The sequence below is a fragment of the Orycteropus afer genome, unplaced genomic scaffold, assembly GCF_000298275.1.
Source record: "Orycteropus afer afer isolate SDZICR_OR568_19922 unplaced genomic scaffold, OryAfe1.0 scaffold00002, whole genome shotgun sequence".
Taxonomy (NCBI): domain Eukaryota; kingdom Metazoa; phylum Chordata; class Mammalia; order Tubulidentata; family Orycteropodidae; genus Orycteropus; species Orycteropus afer.
Genome location: NW_006921589.1, coordinates 12,123,979 through 12,139,625, shown reverse-complemented (window position 1 = coordinate 12,139,625; position 15,647 = coordinate 12,123,979). Strand labels below are relative to the sequence as shown.

At 46.5% G+C, this 15,647-nt stretch overlaps 1 protein-coding gene across 1 annotated transcript in view; it reads right to left on the bottom strand.

Moving 5' to 3' along the window:
- TNS1 (tensin 1) overlaps positions 1 to 15,647 on the bottom strand; it is a 270,893-nt gene that overhangs the window by 187,394 nt on the left and 67,852 nt on the right. The window contains exon 3 of the mRNA XM_007959717.1: positions 15,482 to 15,519. Coding sequence (XP_007957908.1) covers positions 15,482 to 15,519 — 38 coding nt within the window. The remainder of the gene's footprint in view (positions 1 to 15,481; positions 15,520 to 15,647) is intronic.

Here is a 15,647-nt window from a genome sequence, read left to right as displayed (position 1 = left end):
GTTCTGAGACACTATGCGCAGGGAGCAGTGATGATAAACTGCTGGTACTTATTAAGCATTCGGGGGCTGTGATGGTTCCGTGGTAGAATTCTCGCCTTCCATACAGAAGACCTAAGTTTGATTCCTGGCCAAGGGACGTCATGCACAGCCCTCAACCATCAGTGGAGACTCACATTGCTATGAGGATGAACAGGTTTCACAGCTTCCAGACCAGGATGGACTGGGAACCAAGGTCTGGTGATCTACTCCAAAACTCAGCCAATGAAAGCTCTCGGGATCACGACGGTGTGATCCACAGCTGATCACAGGGATGGCACAGGACTGGACGGCGTCGTGTTCCCTTGTACACAGGGGCACTGTGAGTCGGGGCCCACCAGATGGCAGCTGACAACAACAGCAGCCATTAAGCACTTACCATGTGCCAAGTATGGTCCTAAACACTTTACATGCATTAACTCACTTAACGTTCACAATGACTTCTGAGGCAGGGACAATGTTGAAAGACTTCTGCAGATCAGGAATCTGAGTCACAAAGAGCCTGAGCAGCATGTGCCATCACAGAGACGGGAATGTGAAGAAAATCACAGACGTGGGGTCCCCTTTGCCACCTCTCCACACCTGGGCCACCCACACCCTCTCAAGGCTCCTCCTGAGACTGACTTCCATTCCTGGGTCCTGGGTCCCACCCCACTGGCTGAGTGAGCTTATTGCTCAACCCCTCTGAGCCTGTTTCCTCCTCTGCTCCCAGGGGATTATGTTAATGCCTTAAGTGCTATTGGGGAGATTAGACTAAAAGAGATCCTCTATGTGCAAGGCTATAGGATCTGGTAAGCCACGCACTGGTGGAGTTCAAGTTAGCGTGATTTTCCACGACCAGGAGATGCCACCAGAGCTTTTCAGGTGCTCCTCCCATCACCTATGACCCATGAGTGACCTTCCTCCCCTGCTTCCTCAAACAGAATCCACCTTGAACCCAGACACTCTGGACACCCTCGCTTGGGTGCCCTGGCCTGGTGCCGGCAGAAACAGGCTAGGGGGTTAATCTGTGACTCACTCTGTGCTCCGCTGCACCCCAGGACACACACACACACACACAACCTCCCTTCCTAATGGCCCCCCACTAACCTCCCTCCCCCACCTGCTCAATGCAGGGGATAAAGAGCCAAGTCACTCATCAGCCAGGGCCCAGAACCCCCAGAGAGAGAGAGAGACCAGAGGCCTCCTTGGTAGAGTACAGCAGGAGGAAGAACTGCCAGGAAGGAGGACCTGGGGGAAGTCAGGGGATGACTCAGGACCAGTGGAGGCTATTGGCAAAGGAATCGATGGGGGGAGGCAGGGAAAGAGGTAAAGGAGGGAGTCATGGTCATTCTTGGGGAGCTGTCCCTGGCTGGCTGGCTGGTAGTTTTCTGGGGCATTTAGCTGTTACCCTAGGATCTCAGAACAACAGAATAAGAGTTATCAACTACTGAACACGAGCCTCTCAGGTACCAGGATTTTCCCCACATTTTCTCTAATCCTCACACCTCATCTAATTCTTGCAAGTTAAGCATGCTATCAGTATCACCATCTTTATACAGACCAGGAACCTATGCTCACGACTGTACATAGATCAAGAGGCCATCGTTTGAACAGAACAAGAGAATACTACATGGTTTAAAACCCAAAAAGATGTTTATCAGATATTTATCCTTTTACCATACTTATTCAATCTGTATGCTGAGCAAATAATCGAAGAAACTGGACCGTAGGAAGAAGAATGTAGCATCAGGATTGAAGGAAGATTCATTAACAGCCTGTGATATGTAGATGACACAATACTGTCTGGTGAAAGTGAAAACTTGAAGCACTTAACTGATGAAGATCAAAGGCAGCAGCCTTCAGTATGGATTACACCTCAACACAAAGAAAACAAAAATCCTCACAGCTGGCCCAATAAGTAGCATCATGATAAATGGAGAAAATGTGAAATTGTCAAGGATCTCATTTTACTTGGATTCACAATCGATGGCCATGGAAGCAACAGTCAAGAAATCAAATGACATATTGGGTTAATCTGCTGCAAAAGATCTCTTTAAAGTTTTAAAAAGCAAAGATATCACCTTGAGGACTAAGGTGTGCCTGACCCAAGCCACAGTATTTTCAAACACCTCATACACACATGAAAGTTGGACAATGAAGAAGGAAGACCAAAGAAGAATTGATGCATCTGAATGATGGTGTTGGCGAAGAATACTGAATATACCGTGGACTGTCAGAAAAACAATCAAATCTGTCATGGAAGAAGTACAGCCAGAATGCTACTTAGAGGCAAGGATGGTGAGACTGTCTCACTTCTTTGGACATGTTATCAGAAGGCACAGTCCCTGGAGAGGGACATTATGCTTGGTAAAGTACAGGGTTGGCAAAAAAGAGGAAGACACTCAGCAAGATGGATTGATATGGTGGCTCCAACAGTGGGTTCAAACACAACAACAATTGTGAGCATGGTACAGATCAGGCAGTGTTTCATTCTGTTGTGCATGGGGTCACTATAAATTGGAACTGACTTGACAGTACCTAACAACATACAGATGAGGACAATGCCATGTTTTGGAGCTTAAGTGACTTGCCTGATCAACACAGCTTGTGTTAATGGCAGCCTCAAGAGACATTTGAGCCCAAGGCCAGGGAACCTAGGACTTCACTAAGCCACCTCTCATGACGTCCAGGATCTAGAAATGCTTTCAGATCAGCGGCAGAGGGTTAAGACTGAATCTTGGCCTCCGGGTAGTCAAGAGACCCCTGCAGGAGAGAATGCTAGTTCTTAGGCAGCTTCTCAGGACTGGTAGTGGCAGCTTCTCTTGGACAAAGGTGGGTGGCACAGGAGACAGGGGTGGGGACTGCAACTCTACCTGTCAGGCCCACCCACCATGCTCCAGGAGGGAGAAGTCGAAGTCCACCAGCAAACACCTCCCTCCTCCTACTCAGTCAGCTCCAGCAGGCACTGCAGACCCTCAAGTTAGGAGCTAGAAGCAGCCAGGGAGGCTGGCATGGACCAGAGGTTCAGAGGAAATACCCCTATCTCCCCACCCTGCAGATAGGGCTCCTAGCCTGGGCTGACCCCCCTGCCCGCCTCACACACTCACACTCACAGACCCCAGCCCTCTCCAGATCCCTTGCTTTCTTCATGGGAATCCTGTTGCCTTTGTTCCCTTCAGCACATTTCACCACATTTCCCGTCTCGACAGGACCCCAGGATCTTCTCTTTTCTCCCTCTCTGGGTCGGACTCTCCGTCTCTCTTTGGCGTGTCTCTCTGCTCTGCATTCCCACCCTCCCCCTTTCGAACTCCTCCATGTCTCTCGGATGCAGCAAACCCCCATGCAATGTTTACACAGCCCGAGTCAGAAACGATGAAAAATATGAGACCTTTTGGGAGCCACATTCCAGGGAAATGAGAAGCCAGTCACAGCTCAGTGTTCCCCTTTCCCTCAGCTTTGTCCCTCCCTGCCAATGGGGTTAAGGGGTGTGTGCGCATGCCCTTGTGTGCACACCAACAGACTGCATATGACACATTCCAAGCCTACTTACTAACCTCTTGAAGGTCCTACACTCTATTACCTAAGAGAGAACTTTACGAAGACTGTTGGGGATGGGGGGGCGTCTTATAGCTTCTTGTAATTTTTTTTTAAAAAAGCACAGAAAAAAGGCTTCCCATCCAAGGCACTTCATTCTTGACCTCCACTGAAGGGGAATAAATTGAGCTAAAACAGGGGAAAAGAGAGGCCAAAGGAGCCAGTGTCCTCCCTGGACCCTGGCCCATTGGGTTGAGAAGCAATATCCCCTTAATCTGTTGGAATGACTGCCTCTTGGTAACAGTGTTCTGGAATTCCCATTTTTCACAACGTTATCTATAATTTGTTATGATCCACAGTCGAATGCCTTTGCATAGTCAATAAAACACTGGTACTCTTTGCCTGCAGCCAAGATCCATCTGACATCAGCAGTGATATCCTTCCTTCTACATCTTCTTCTGAATCTGGCTTGTATTTCTGGCAGCTCTCCCTGTCTATCTACTGTTGCAACCGTTTTTGAATTATTTTCACAAAATTTTATTTGTGATATTAATAATACTGTTTGATAGCTTCCGCATTCCACTGGATCACCTTTCTTCAGAATGAACATAAATATGGGTCTCTTCCAGTCAGTTGGCCAGGTAGCTGTCTTCCAAATTTCCTGGCATGAACAAGTGTGCCTCCAGTACTGCATCCATTTCTTGAAACATCTCAATAGATATTCCTTTGTTTTTGCCAATTATTTCAGTGCAGCTTGGACTTCTTCCTTCAATACCATCAGTTCTTAATCACATGCTTCCTCCTGAAATGGCCTTTTTTTTTTTTTTTTTTTTTTTTTTTTGGTATAGTGACTGTATAGTCCTTCCATCTTCTTTTGATGTTTCTTGCATCATTCAGTATTTTGCTCATAGAATCCTTCGATATTGCAATTTGAGCCTTGAATTTTTTCTTCAGTTCTTTCAACTTGAAAATGATGGACATGCTCTTCCCTTTTGATTTTCTAACTGTAGGTCATTGCACATTTCATTATAATACTTTACTTTGTCTTCTGGAGCCACTCTTTGAAATCTTCTATTCAGCTCTTTTACTTCATCACTCGTTCCATCTGCTTTAGCTACTATCCATTCAAGAGCAAGTTTCAGAGTCTTTTCTGACATCCATTTTGTCTTTTCTTTCTTTCCTGTCTTTTTAATGACCTTTTGCTTTCTTCCTGTATGATGTCCTTGAATCCCACAACTCCAAAGAAAAGGAATCACTTCCCAACTCATCCTGTTTTTTTAAAAAAAACCAAATTCACTGCCGTTGAGTCAGCCCCAACTCATAGCAACCCCTCCTTGGGTTTCTGAGGCAGTATCACTGCAGATGTAGACTGCCCAGTCTTCCTTCCAAGGAGCAGCTGGTGGGTTTGAACCACCAGCCTTCTGGTTAGCAGTCCAGTGCCTTAGACACTACATCACCAAAGCTCCCAATTCATCCTGTAAGACCAGTATTACCCTGATACCAAAATCAGACATAAACATCACAAGAAAAGAAAACTAGAAACCAATATCTCTTATCAATGTTATTGTTGTTACGTACTGTCGAGTCGGAAGTAGGATTGCCCAACCTTCCTTCTGAGGAGTGGCTGGTGAGTTTGAACCACCAGCCTTCTGGTTAGCAGTCAAGTGCCTTAGGCACTATGCTATCAGAGCTCCTTTCCTCAATAGAAAACCAGTAATTCTCAGCAAAACACTATCAAATTAAATTCAACAGCATATGAAAAGAATTACACACCATGACCAAGTAGACTTATCCTAGGAATGCAAGGTTGGTTTAACATCTGAAAATCAATTAATATAAAACACCATGTTGTTGTTGTTGTTATATGCCATCAAGTTGGACCCGACTCCTGGCAACCCCTCCTTGGGATTCCAAGGTGGTATCACTATGGAAGTAGATTGTCCAACCTTCCTTCCAAGCAGTGGCTGGTGGGTTGGAACTGCCAGCCCTCTGGTTAGCAGTCAAGAGCCTTAGGCACCAGGCTACCAGAGCTCCCATAAAACATCATATAAATAGAATAAAATACAAAAACCACATGATTATCTTAACAGGCACAGAAAAAACATTTGACAAAATCCAACACCTTTTCACTAAAAAAATTCAGAATACAAAGGAACTTCCTCAACCTGCTAAAGTACACCTATGAAAAACATACAGCTAACAACATACTTAAAGGTGAAAAGACTGATGCTTTCCCCTTATCAGGAACAAGATAAGGATGTCTTTTCTCACCATTTCTACTTATTACTATACTGAATGTTCTAGCTAGAGCAATAAAGCAAGAAGAGAAATAAAAGGCATCCAGATTGGAAACAATCTAAAACTAACTTAGTCACAGATGATATGACTGTCTATATAGAAAATCCTAAGAAATCTATTGGAAAATTGAAAAAAAAAAATTAGAATAAATGAGCTGTTAAAGTTGCAGAATATAAGATCAATATACAAAAATCAACTGTATTTCTATATACTAACAATGAATAATCAAAAATAAGATTAAGAAAGTAATTCTGTTTTAGTAGCATCAGAAAGAATAAAGTACATAAGAACAAATTTAACAAAATAAATGCAAAATTTATATTCTGGAAACTAAAAATGTTGATGAAATAAATGAAAGAAAATGTAAATAAACAGAAAGGCATCTCACGTTCATGGACTAGGAAGCTCAGTATCAGGACAATGACAACATCCCCCAAATTGATCTATATATTCAATGTAATCCCTATCAGAATCTCAGGGACTCTCTTTGTAGAAACCGACAAGCTACTCCCCAAACTGATCCACAGATTTAACGCAATCCCTCTCAATCGTCCCTTGGTTCCAGGCAACCACAGACCTGCTTTTTGTCATGACAGTTTTGTCTTTTCTAGAATTTCATATAAACGGACTCAACAGTATGTACTCTTTGTATCTGGCTTCTTTCACTCAGAGGACGGTCTGCAAACCGAAAGGTTGGTGGTTCAAACCCACCAGTTGCTTCACAGGAGAAATGTGGCAATCTGCTCCCATAAAGATGACAACCTTGGGAATCCTACTCTGTCCTATAGGGTCACTATGAATTGGAGTCGACACAATGGCAACAGGTTTCTTTCCCTGATAATGTTTTTGAGATTCATCCACTTTGTCGTACAAAATAATAGTTCATTTCTTGTTAGTGCTGAATAGCAATCCACTGTATAATCAATTTGCTTATCCATTCACCTGTTGTTGGATATTTGGATTATTTGCAGGGTGGGGATATTGTGAATAAAGCTGCTCTGAATATTTGTATGTTGTTGTTGTTGTTGTTATGTGCCATCGAGTCGGACCCAACTCATAGCGACCGCTCCTTGGGTTTCCCAGGCGGTACCTTTATGGAAGTAGATTGCCCATCTTCCTTCCAAAGAGTGGCTGGTGGGTTTGAACCACCAGCCTTCTGGTTAGCAGTCAAGTGCCTTAGGCACTACACTACCAGAGCTCCCAATATGTGTACAGAAGTCTTTTTTATGAACATGTTTTCATTTCTCTTGGGGATTGTTGGCAAGTGTATGTTTAACTTTATAAGAAGCTGACAAACTTCTTCCCACAGTAGTTGTACCATTTTATACCTCCACCACTGACTGCCACTTTTTAAAATGCCAATGGCTGGTCATACCCCAAACCAATTAAGTCAGAATCTCCAGGGGGCAGGTCCAAGAGATCAGAATTTTTAAAGCACCCAGGTTGATTCCTATGTGCAGCTAAGGGCATGACTCCGTGCCACTCATCTTAGATGTCCTGAGACAGGCAAACAAGGAAAAGACACACTGTATCCACCTGCATATTCCTTAATAAGGTCCCTTGTGGTGCAAACGGTTTGTGCTACATTGTTGTTGTTGTTGTTGTTGTTGTTGTTGTTGTTATGTGCCGTCGAGTTGGCCCCGACTCATAGCGACCCCTCCTTGGGTTTCCGAGGCAGTATCACTACGGAAGTAGGATTGCCCAACCTTCCTTCCAAGGACTGGCTGGTGGGTTTGAACCGCCAGCCTTCTGGTTAGCAGTCAAGTGCCTTAGGCACTATGCTACCAGAGCTCCTCATTAGTAAGGTAAAACCCACCCAGCAGCACAGCAGAAGGAAGGCCAGGCAATCTGCTTCTGTAAAGATTATAGAAAAGAAAAACCCCAAGGAGCAGTTCTACTGTGGAACACATGGGTCACCATAAGGCAGAACTGAGTCAACAGCAACAGGTTTGGTTTTTGCAATCACTGAAAAGCGAGAGAAGGGAAAACGTATGCAAGTATCCATCCCAATACCACCACCTTCAGCAAGCTTTGTTGGTTTCTGAGATCCTTTTATGAGGTAGGGCAAGACAGAAGGAATAAATAATACGTATTAGCAATTTTTTTGACCACTAAATTTGAGCCTAGCCTTTTTTGTGGGTTATCATTCCCAGTGCTCACACAAACCCTACAAAATAGGTTCTATCATAATTCCCATTACAGATGAGGAATTAGGGCTCAAAGAAGTCAAGTAACTTACCTGAGTTCACACAGCAAGCTATTGAGGAAGCCAGAATTTAAACTCAGACATTTATGTCTAAGGTCAAAGAGAGTCAACATTAATCCACTAGGCTCAGAAAAACCAATGGGTTCTGGGGTTGTGAACCTCACTCCACACAGCTATTCCTCATAGCAGGCAAATACAGCAAGTATCCAATACAACTGACAGGGACAGGTGTGTTTGTGAGAGCCAACCAAGCAGGAAAGGTTACGTGTAACGTGATTGAAAGGTGGGGGTTAACTATGGGATTCCCTTTCCTTTCAAGCTTAAAGGATGGCTTGTAAGCCCCTTCAGGACAGAAGGAAGAGACCAAGCCATTGCTGCAGCCCCCTCCCTCCACCAGAGCCAGTGCCAGAGACAGGAAGGGCCACGCTCTCTAACCCGGGCCAGCGAAGAAGGTGGGAGAAAGCTGAAGAAGGAAACCAGTAGGTGGAGGGAGCTGCAGAGAAGCCGCGGCCCTACCAGCAGCTGCCCAGCCCCTTCATTTAGCTCTTGTCTCGCCCGCAATGGACAGCGAGCATTATGCTGGGAAGAGCTGCTGCTGTCCGCTGGGACTGCTATTTCAAAACAGGGAAAACAGGAGTGAGGAAGGCACTCAAAAACAAGTCTGGGGATTAGGGGAAACTGAGCACGGGCGTACAGGAACTCTCTGGACTATTTTTGCAACCTTTCTGTAAATCCAAAACTACTCTAAAATTAGAAGTTTATTTAAAATAATAAATACAATGTATCTGGACGTTGTTGTTGTAGGCTGCCAGTTGTTGCTGACTTCATGGTGACCCCACAGTGCATAGCAGGACTGCTCCATGGAGGTTTTCAATGCCGTGACTTTTCAGAGGCAGATCACAAGACGTGTCTTCCCAGGTGCCTCTGGACGGGTTCCAACCACCAATCTTTCACCTAGCAGACAAGTGTTTAAGCTTGTGCACCACCCAGGCCTCTAAATGTTACACAGGAGAAAAGCAAAAGAGAGGAAAATCCGCTGTGTATGTTCACTTGGCTTGTGCTGAAAGTGGAAGACAAATCCGAGGCCATTCATTTCAAATCTTTCACAGAAGAGAAACAGTTGAGGACCTGGAAGGACCCCCATGAGGGAAAAGGGTGGAGACTAAGAGAGGCTTAGAATTTGCTTCTTTCAAGAGATTTAGTTGGAAAGTTGGTGAGTGGGGTTCCCATGAATGACGGTTGAGTCACCAGTACCTGAGCCAGTCCGTCCGATGTGTCTGTTCCTCGTTTGCACTCATTATTTCTTCCCTTCGCACCTGCTCCCCACCCATTTATCCCAAGTCAGTGTGCCACAGGGCCCTTACCCAAGCTGGCTGTCTTCTCTGGGCCTCAATTTCGGGAATCTGTAAAATGGGGCTACGTCAGCCTAGCCCACCGCACAGAACTGGGAAGATGAGTCAGTCAGTTACATTTTGTGTATTACACACTTCCATGCAGACATAGGGGACTCCATGTTCACAGCAGGTCTGTTCATAAGAGCGAAACTGGAAATAACCCAATGGCAATCAACAGTGGAACGGATAAATAAGGTGTGGTTTGTTCACATAATGGAATACAACGTAGCAATAAAAAAGAATGAGCCACTGCAACTTGCAAAAACAAGATGAGCCTCCCAGAGGTGAGGTGAGTGAAATAAGCCAGAGGCAAAAATGAATATATTGCATGACTCAATTTATATGAAGTTCAAAAACAGTATCTGATGATACAAATAAGAACAGCAATTACCTTTGGTGGATTGTTGACTTGGAGGTGGATTGTAAGAGCTGCTCTGGAGAGCTAGAAATGGCCTACAAATTGATCTTGGTCAAATATATGTAAACATTTATCAGACTGTACATTCCAGTTGTGTGCAGTAGATGGTGCGAGTTATAGCCTAATTAGAAAAATATAAACGACCACAACTCTCATTTGGAGTGTCTGTGTCAGAAGGTGGAAAGGTATTTTGGAGGGGAATAAAAAGAGGTTTTGCTGCTACTTCTTTCCTGTTCTCACCCACCCACCCCTAAGCCTCTCCCTAAACAGGAATTGCTTATTTCCCAACATTCCTTCATCCCACCTCTTTACTCCTTTATTGGCATACCTACTATGTGTAAGCACTATTTTTGTATTAGAATGGGAGCTCCGGGGGTGGGGGGACCTGAACATGTATTGAACATCTACTATGAGCCAGGCAGTGAGTCCCTCCCCTAAGAGCACTAAGCATTTTCTCTCAAGAAGGTACAAGTGGCAAAGGACTGTCACAGACTCCCGGGCTCCTTGTCAGTCTTTGTCTATTGGTCTAAGAAAGGAGAAAGGTGCCTACAATATGCTGATGTGCGTTTAATCCTCTACAACGCAGCTCATACAGCAGGAAGATGGCAGGGCAAAACCCAAGTATGTATGATCCTATGTCCCTGCAGCTTCCCAGGGGCCTGGTCAGCCCACTACCCTCTCTGGTGCTCTACAGTAGGCAACCTTCAAAATGACGCCCATTGATTCTTGCCTCCTGGTACTCATGTCCTTAGGAAGTCCCCCTCCATGGTGAATAGGGCTGACCAGGTAATGAAAAGAATATGGTAGAAATAACAGTGCATGTCTTCCAAGGCTAATTCATAAAAGACACTGCAACTTCTGCCTTGCTCTCTCACTCACTCTGGGGAAGCCAGCCACCATCTTGTGAGGACACTCAAGCAGCCCTATTAAGAGAAACTGAAACCTCCCGCCAATAGCCAGCCCCAACATGGTAGCCACATGAGTGAATCATCTTAAAAGAGGATCTTCCCATCCTAACAGGCCTTCTGATGACCCTTATTAACATCTCGATGACAACTTTATGAGATCCTGAGCCTGAAGCAGCCAACTAAGGTACTCCTAAATTCCTGACCTACCGAAACTGTGTGAGATAATAAATGTTTATTGCTGCCTTATGCTACAAAATTTGGGGACAATTTTTTACGTAACAATAGATAAACAGCAATAGATAAATAAGCTTTCTGTGGTTACCGCACCAGCAAGTGACTGGTTCTGGATGCCTTAACATGCCACCGACCAGACTGTTCTTACAACATGAGCTCAGAGGGCTGAAAGGGACTGTGTTATTTATCTATTGCTGTGGAACAGTGGGCTTTATCACTAAGAAATCCCCAGTGTGTGGGAAACGAACTATAAAATAAAAGACCAAGCAAAGCACAGATCCTGGCTCCATCTTTCAAAGAAATTTCTCACACACTTCATCTATCTCAGTAAATGGAACCACGTGCACCCAGTTGGCTCAGGCCAAAAACCTGGGAGTCATTCTTGAGTTGTCTCTCTCCCTCACACCCAACATCCCATCCATCAGCAAGGCTCCTGGGTTCTACTTCAGAACACATCTCAGATCTGACCCCTTCTCACCACTTTCCCTGTAAGCTCCATGGACTAAGCCACCAACTTGTCTCACCTGGGCAACTTCAGTGGCCTCCTGGCCCATCTCCCTGCTCTTATCCTGTGCCTGCTCAAAGCCATAATGGTCTTCTCAAAGTGGAAATCAATCATCTCTCTCGTGCTCAAAGCCCTCCAGTGGCCTCCTAAGCTCTCTACTCTCCAGCCACAAACCCTTCTTCCTGTCAGTCAAGTACAAGTTCTTCTCACCTTGGGGCCGTTCCACTTGCTCTTTCCATTCCTCAGTCAACCATGTGACATCCTCTGGGTCTCACTCTCATAACACTTCCTCCAAGAAGTTTTCCTGGGCTATCCTAGTCTAATCACTCTAACCCACTCTCCTTTTTTAAATTTTATTGTGATTCAGGTGAAAGTTTACAGAGTAATCCATACAACAGTTCACATACACTTTGTGTCATGACATTGACTGCAATTTCCCACAATGCAACAGCACCCCTCTCACTTCCACCCCATAGTTACCTTTTCCCTGTGTCCTTCCTCCCATGAACTCCTGCCCCTGAGCTATGTCTCCCAGCATACACAGCCCTTCTATTCTCCCATGATTGTTCTCTCCAAGGAGTGTAGCTACCTAATGTAAATGTTAAGCTCATATGCCTGTCTTTTGTTTGGCTGGAAGCCACAGGAGTGGGTTTAATTCTAGACCTGAAGGGCAGCTAGGGGCCACAGTCTCAGAGGTTCCACCAGGCTCTATCAGACCAGCAAACCTGTCTAACCCAATCTTTAGCTCATTTCCTTCATAACTTGTTTGTATATTTTTTGTCTGTCTTCCCTTTTAAAATATAAGTTCTACGTCCTATTCACCTAGGACAGTGTCTACCACATGGTAAAAGCTCAGCAAACATTTGCTGAATGAATTCTGACTAGAAGCAGGGAGATGGACATGACCTCCAAGTTGATCTGGTTATAAAATCCAGAGTAAGAGATGTTCTGTGTGCTCTGGGGCTCACACCTGCCAGCCCGGCAGGAGGAAAAGGCACGGTGGCAGTAAGGGCTGTGGTTTTCAAGGAGAGATCACCAGCTGGGTGGAGCTCATACCATCAGTGGGTCCCATTTCCCATGGAAGGACATCCTATATAAAGCCCCATCTGTCTGTCTGGCCATTCTGCCAGTTCACCCTCTCCCCTCTTGGTTGGCCTCCTTGGCTGGGCAGAGCAGGAGAGCTGCAGCCTGGTGCATCCCAAGCCCCCAGCATATTCCATGTCATCTTTGGCATCTCTCTGTCTCTACCCAAGAGGTGACTACACAGTAAGGGATCATCTCCTGCCATATCTCTCTGAGTTTTTCTGGGCCACTCATTCCCCCTACTTAGCACCTTCACAGCTTATAAGTTCATCCCCTTATTCCCTCTAAGTTTATCTTGCTGCTGCTGCTGCCAAAAGATGGAAAACTAGAAGAGGAAGAGGAAGAAAAGATCAATGAAAGTCTGCCAATAGGCAATTAGGTCCAATCAGAAGGAAGCTGGAAGGCTGGGGCAGACTATGTGAAGAATTACACTGTGAAACCCTGGAGAAGTCACTAACCCGAGAGTGCCTTGGTTTCCTCATCTGTAAATCTCCTCTGTTTTAGAGACGGATTCTAAGATCCCTGCTGGTGTTTTGACCTGTGCCTTATGCTCTGATGGAATCTGAAGAATAAAATCAGATAATGCACGGGAAGTGCTTTCTAGGGCCTACAGCACTGTGCAAAGGTTGTTATGAAGAGAAACAGGTTCAGGAAGGGGAGTAGGAAGGGAGTGGACTGCAAAGGAGAAAAAACTGGAAGCTTCTAGGATTAAGGGTGGAAAAGTCTGCTCTGAATGAACAGAGGAACAAGGAGGGAGATGGAAGGTGTAGCAGAAACTCCTCCACATGTGGAGAGAGAAATGACTGACAGAGTCATACAGGCATAAATCAATGGAAGGGGAATAAAACTCACTATAGGGAATTCTGATGGCATAGTGCCTAAGGGACTTGTCTGGTAACCAGAAGGCTGGCGGTTCAAACCCACCAGCCACTCCTCGGAAGGAAGGTTGGGCAATGTACTTCCCTAGAGATACTGCCTCAGAAACCCAAGGAGGGGTCGCTATGAGTCGAGTCTGACTCCACAGCACGTAACAACAACAACAACATTGTGTGCCGAGGGGCTGTGATGGTTCAGTGGAAGAATTCTTGGCTTCGGCATGGGAGACCAACTTCAATTCCCAACCTCAACGCAGCCACACCCTTCTATCAGCGGAGATGGGTCGTCTGCCTCTGTAAAGATTATAGCCTTGGAAACCCTACGGGGCAGTTCTACTCTGCCCTACAGGGTCACTGTAAATCAGAACGGAAGCAATGGGTTTTTTGTTTTGTTTTGTTTTGTTGTTGTGATGCTGACTAAGTTTCAGTGATGCTTCCAGACTAAGATGAACTAGGCAGAAAGACCTAGAGCTCTGCTTCTGAAAAGCAGCCAATTTTGAACCAATCAGGGGTCACGACGGTCTAATCCACCAGTCCTGAGGATGTGTAGGGCCAGGCAGAGATTTGTCCCCCTGCGCACGGAGTCACCAAGACTCGGGCCAACTTGATGACAAGCAACAACCATGTGCCAGGCACTGTGCAAGGCACTTTACACGTATTATCCCGTTTAATCCCCATACACCCTTATGAGGTAGGCTTATTATTCCCACATCCTTGAGCATGAAACAGAGACTCCGAGAAGTGACATGAATTGTCCATAATCACTCAGCCAGTAAGAAGCATCTTGACAGCAGCCACATACTGGAGCTCAAGTAAGTGTTCCCAACTCCTTTTTGAAGCATCCTCCCTTCCTTCCATTCATTGAACTCTGTCCTGAAAGATTAAGGGTAAATACCAGAGGTGGAGGATGAGAGATAGGGAAAGTAGAAGTAATAATGGGAGAAAGTGCACACTTTGGCTACAGAGATGATGTTGTTGAGCGTGGACTCCCACTCAGAGTGACCTGATAGGTCAGAATAGAACAGCCAGTACATGGGGTTTCCAGGTTGTAATCTTCACCAGAGCAGATCACAGTGTCCTTTCTCCACAGAGCCACTGGTGGGTTCACCCACCTCTTGGTTAGTAGCAGAGATCTCAACCACTGCACTACCAGGGCTCCTGATAGGGAAGGCCAGGCAGGGCATTTCCACCCCCAGAGAGAGCTGAGGCCATCTGACAGAACAATTTCCTTCCCAAGCTCATAATCCATCCTGGTGTCAACGCTCCCGCCCCCTCCCCATTACTCCAGCAGATACCAACTGATCATCACTCCTCTCTGACAGGATGCAGCTTGGGGCCAACCAGCCTGGCCAACTAGACCCAGCAGTCCCTCTGGTCTGCTTACCTCAGTCTCCCTCTCCCGGTAAGAGCTGCCAAGAAACACTGACCGGGAAACTGAGCATCAAAGCGCGACCTGGCCACTAAGGCGGGGAGAGACGGTGGCTCAAGGGGCTTCGGAACCTCCTTCCGCCTCCCTCACCCCACCACCACGCTCCGCACCTACTCTTTCCTCACGCCCTGGGGTCCGGTGGTTGTAACTCCAACCCGAATTCTTCTAGGCCAGCCAAAGCCAGCCAACCAGGGTTTTGCATGCCCGCAGGGTAAAAGAAACGCAGCCCTCCCCTTCTTTGCTGTCCCACCTCCCACACCCCCTTGAAGAACAAGGGGAAATACCTTCGAAGGCCCCTCCCTCGGAGCTTGGGACCCCAGCCCGCCACCTCCAGAAGCCACCTAGACTACACGCGGTGCCCTCCACCCAGATCCCCCGGGCTCCCCCACCCCGCCCCCCGGCCCTCGCCTTCACCTTGACCTGCGCCCGCTCCAGCCCCGGCGCTTTGCATAAACAAAGGGAGGAGGAGGGGACGACCCCGGCACCGCCCCCGCCCCGCCGGCGCCCCCCTCCAGTCTAAGACTGAGAGCCAGCCGGTCCCCAAGCCCCTAGGCAGCCCGGCGGCCCGCGGCCCCTTACCTTGGCCTGGCATTTCCGATGACAGGAGAAGCTGCAGACTGCGAGAGAGCGAGACACAGTCAGAAAGTTTGTAGCCGCGAGGTATGAAATGGAAACTCCGGCGAAATCTCCTCCCACCCCGCCCGCAATCCGCGCTCTGGAGGGAAGGAGGGACCGGGAGAGGGAG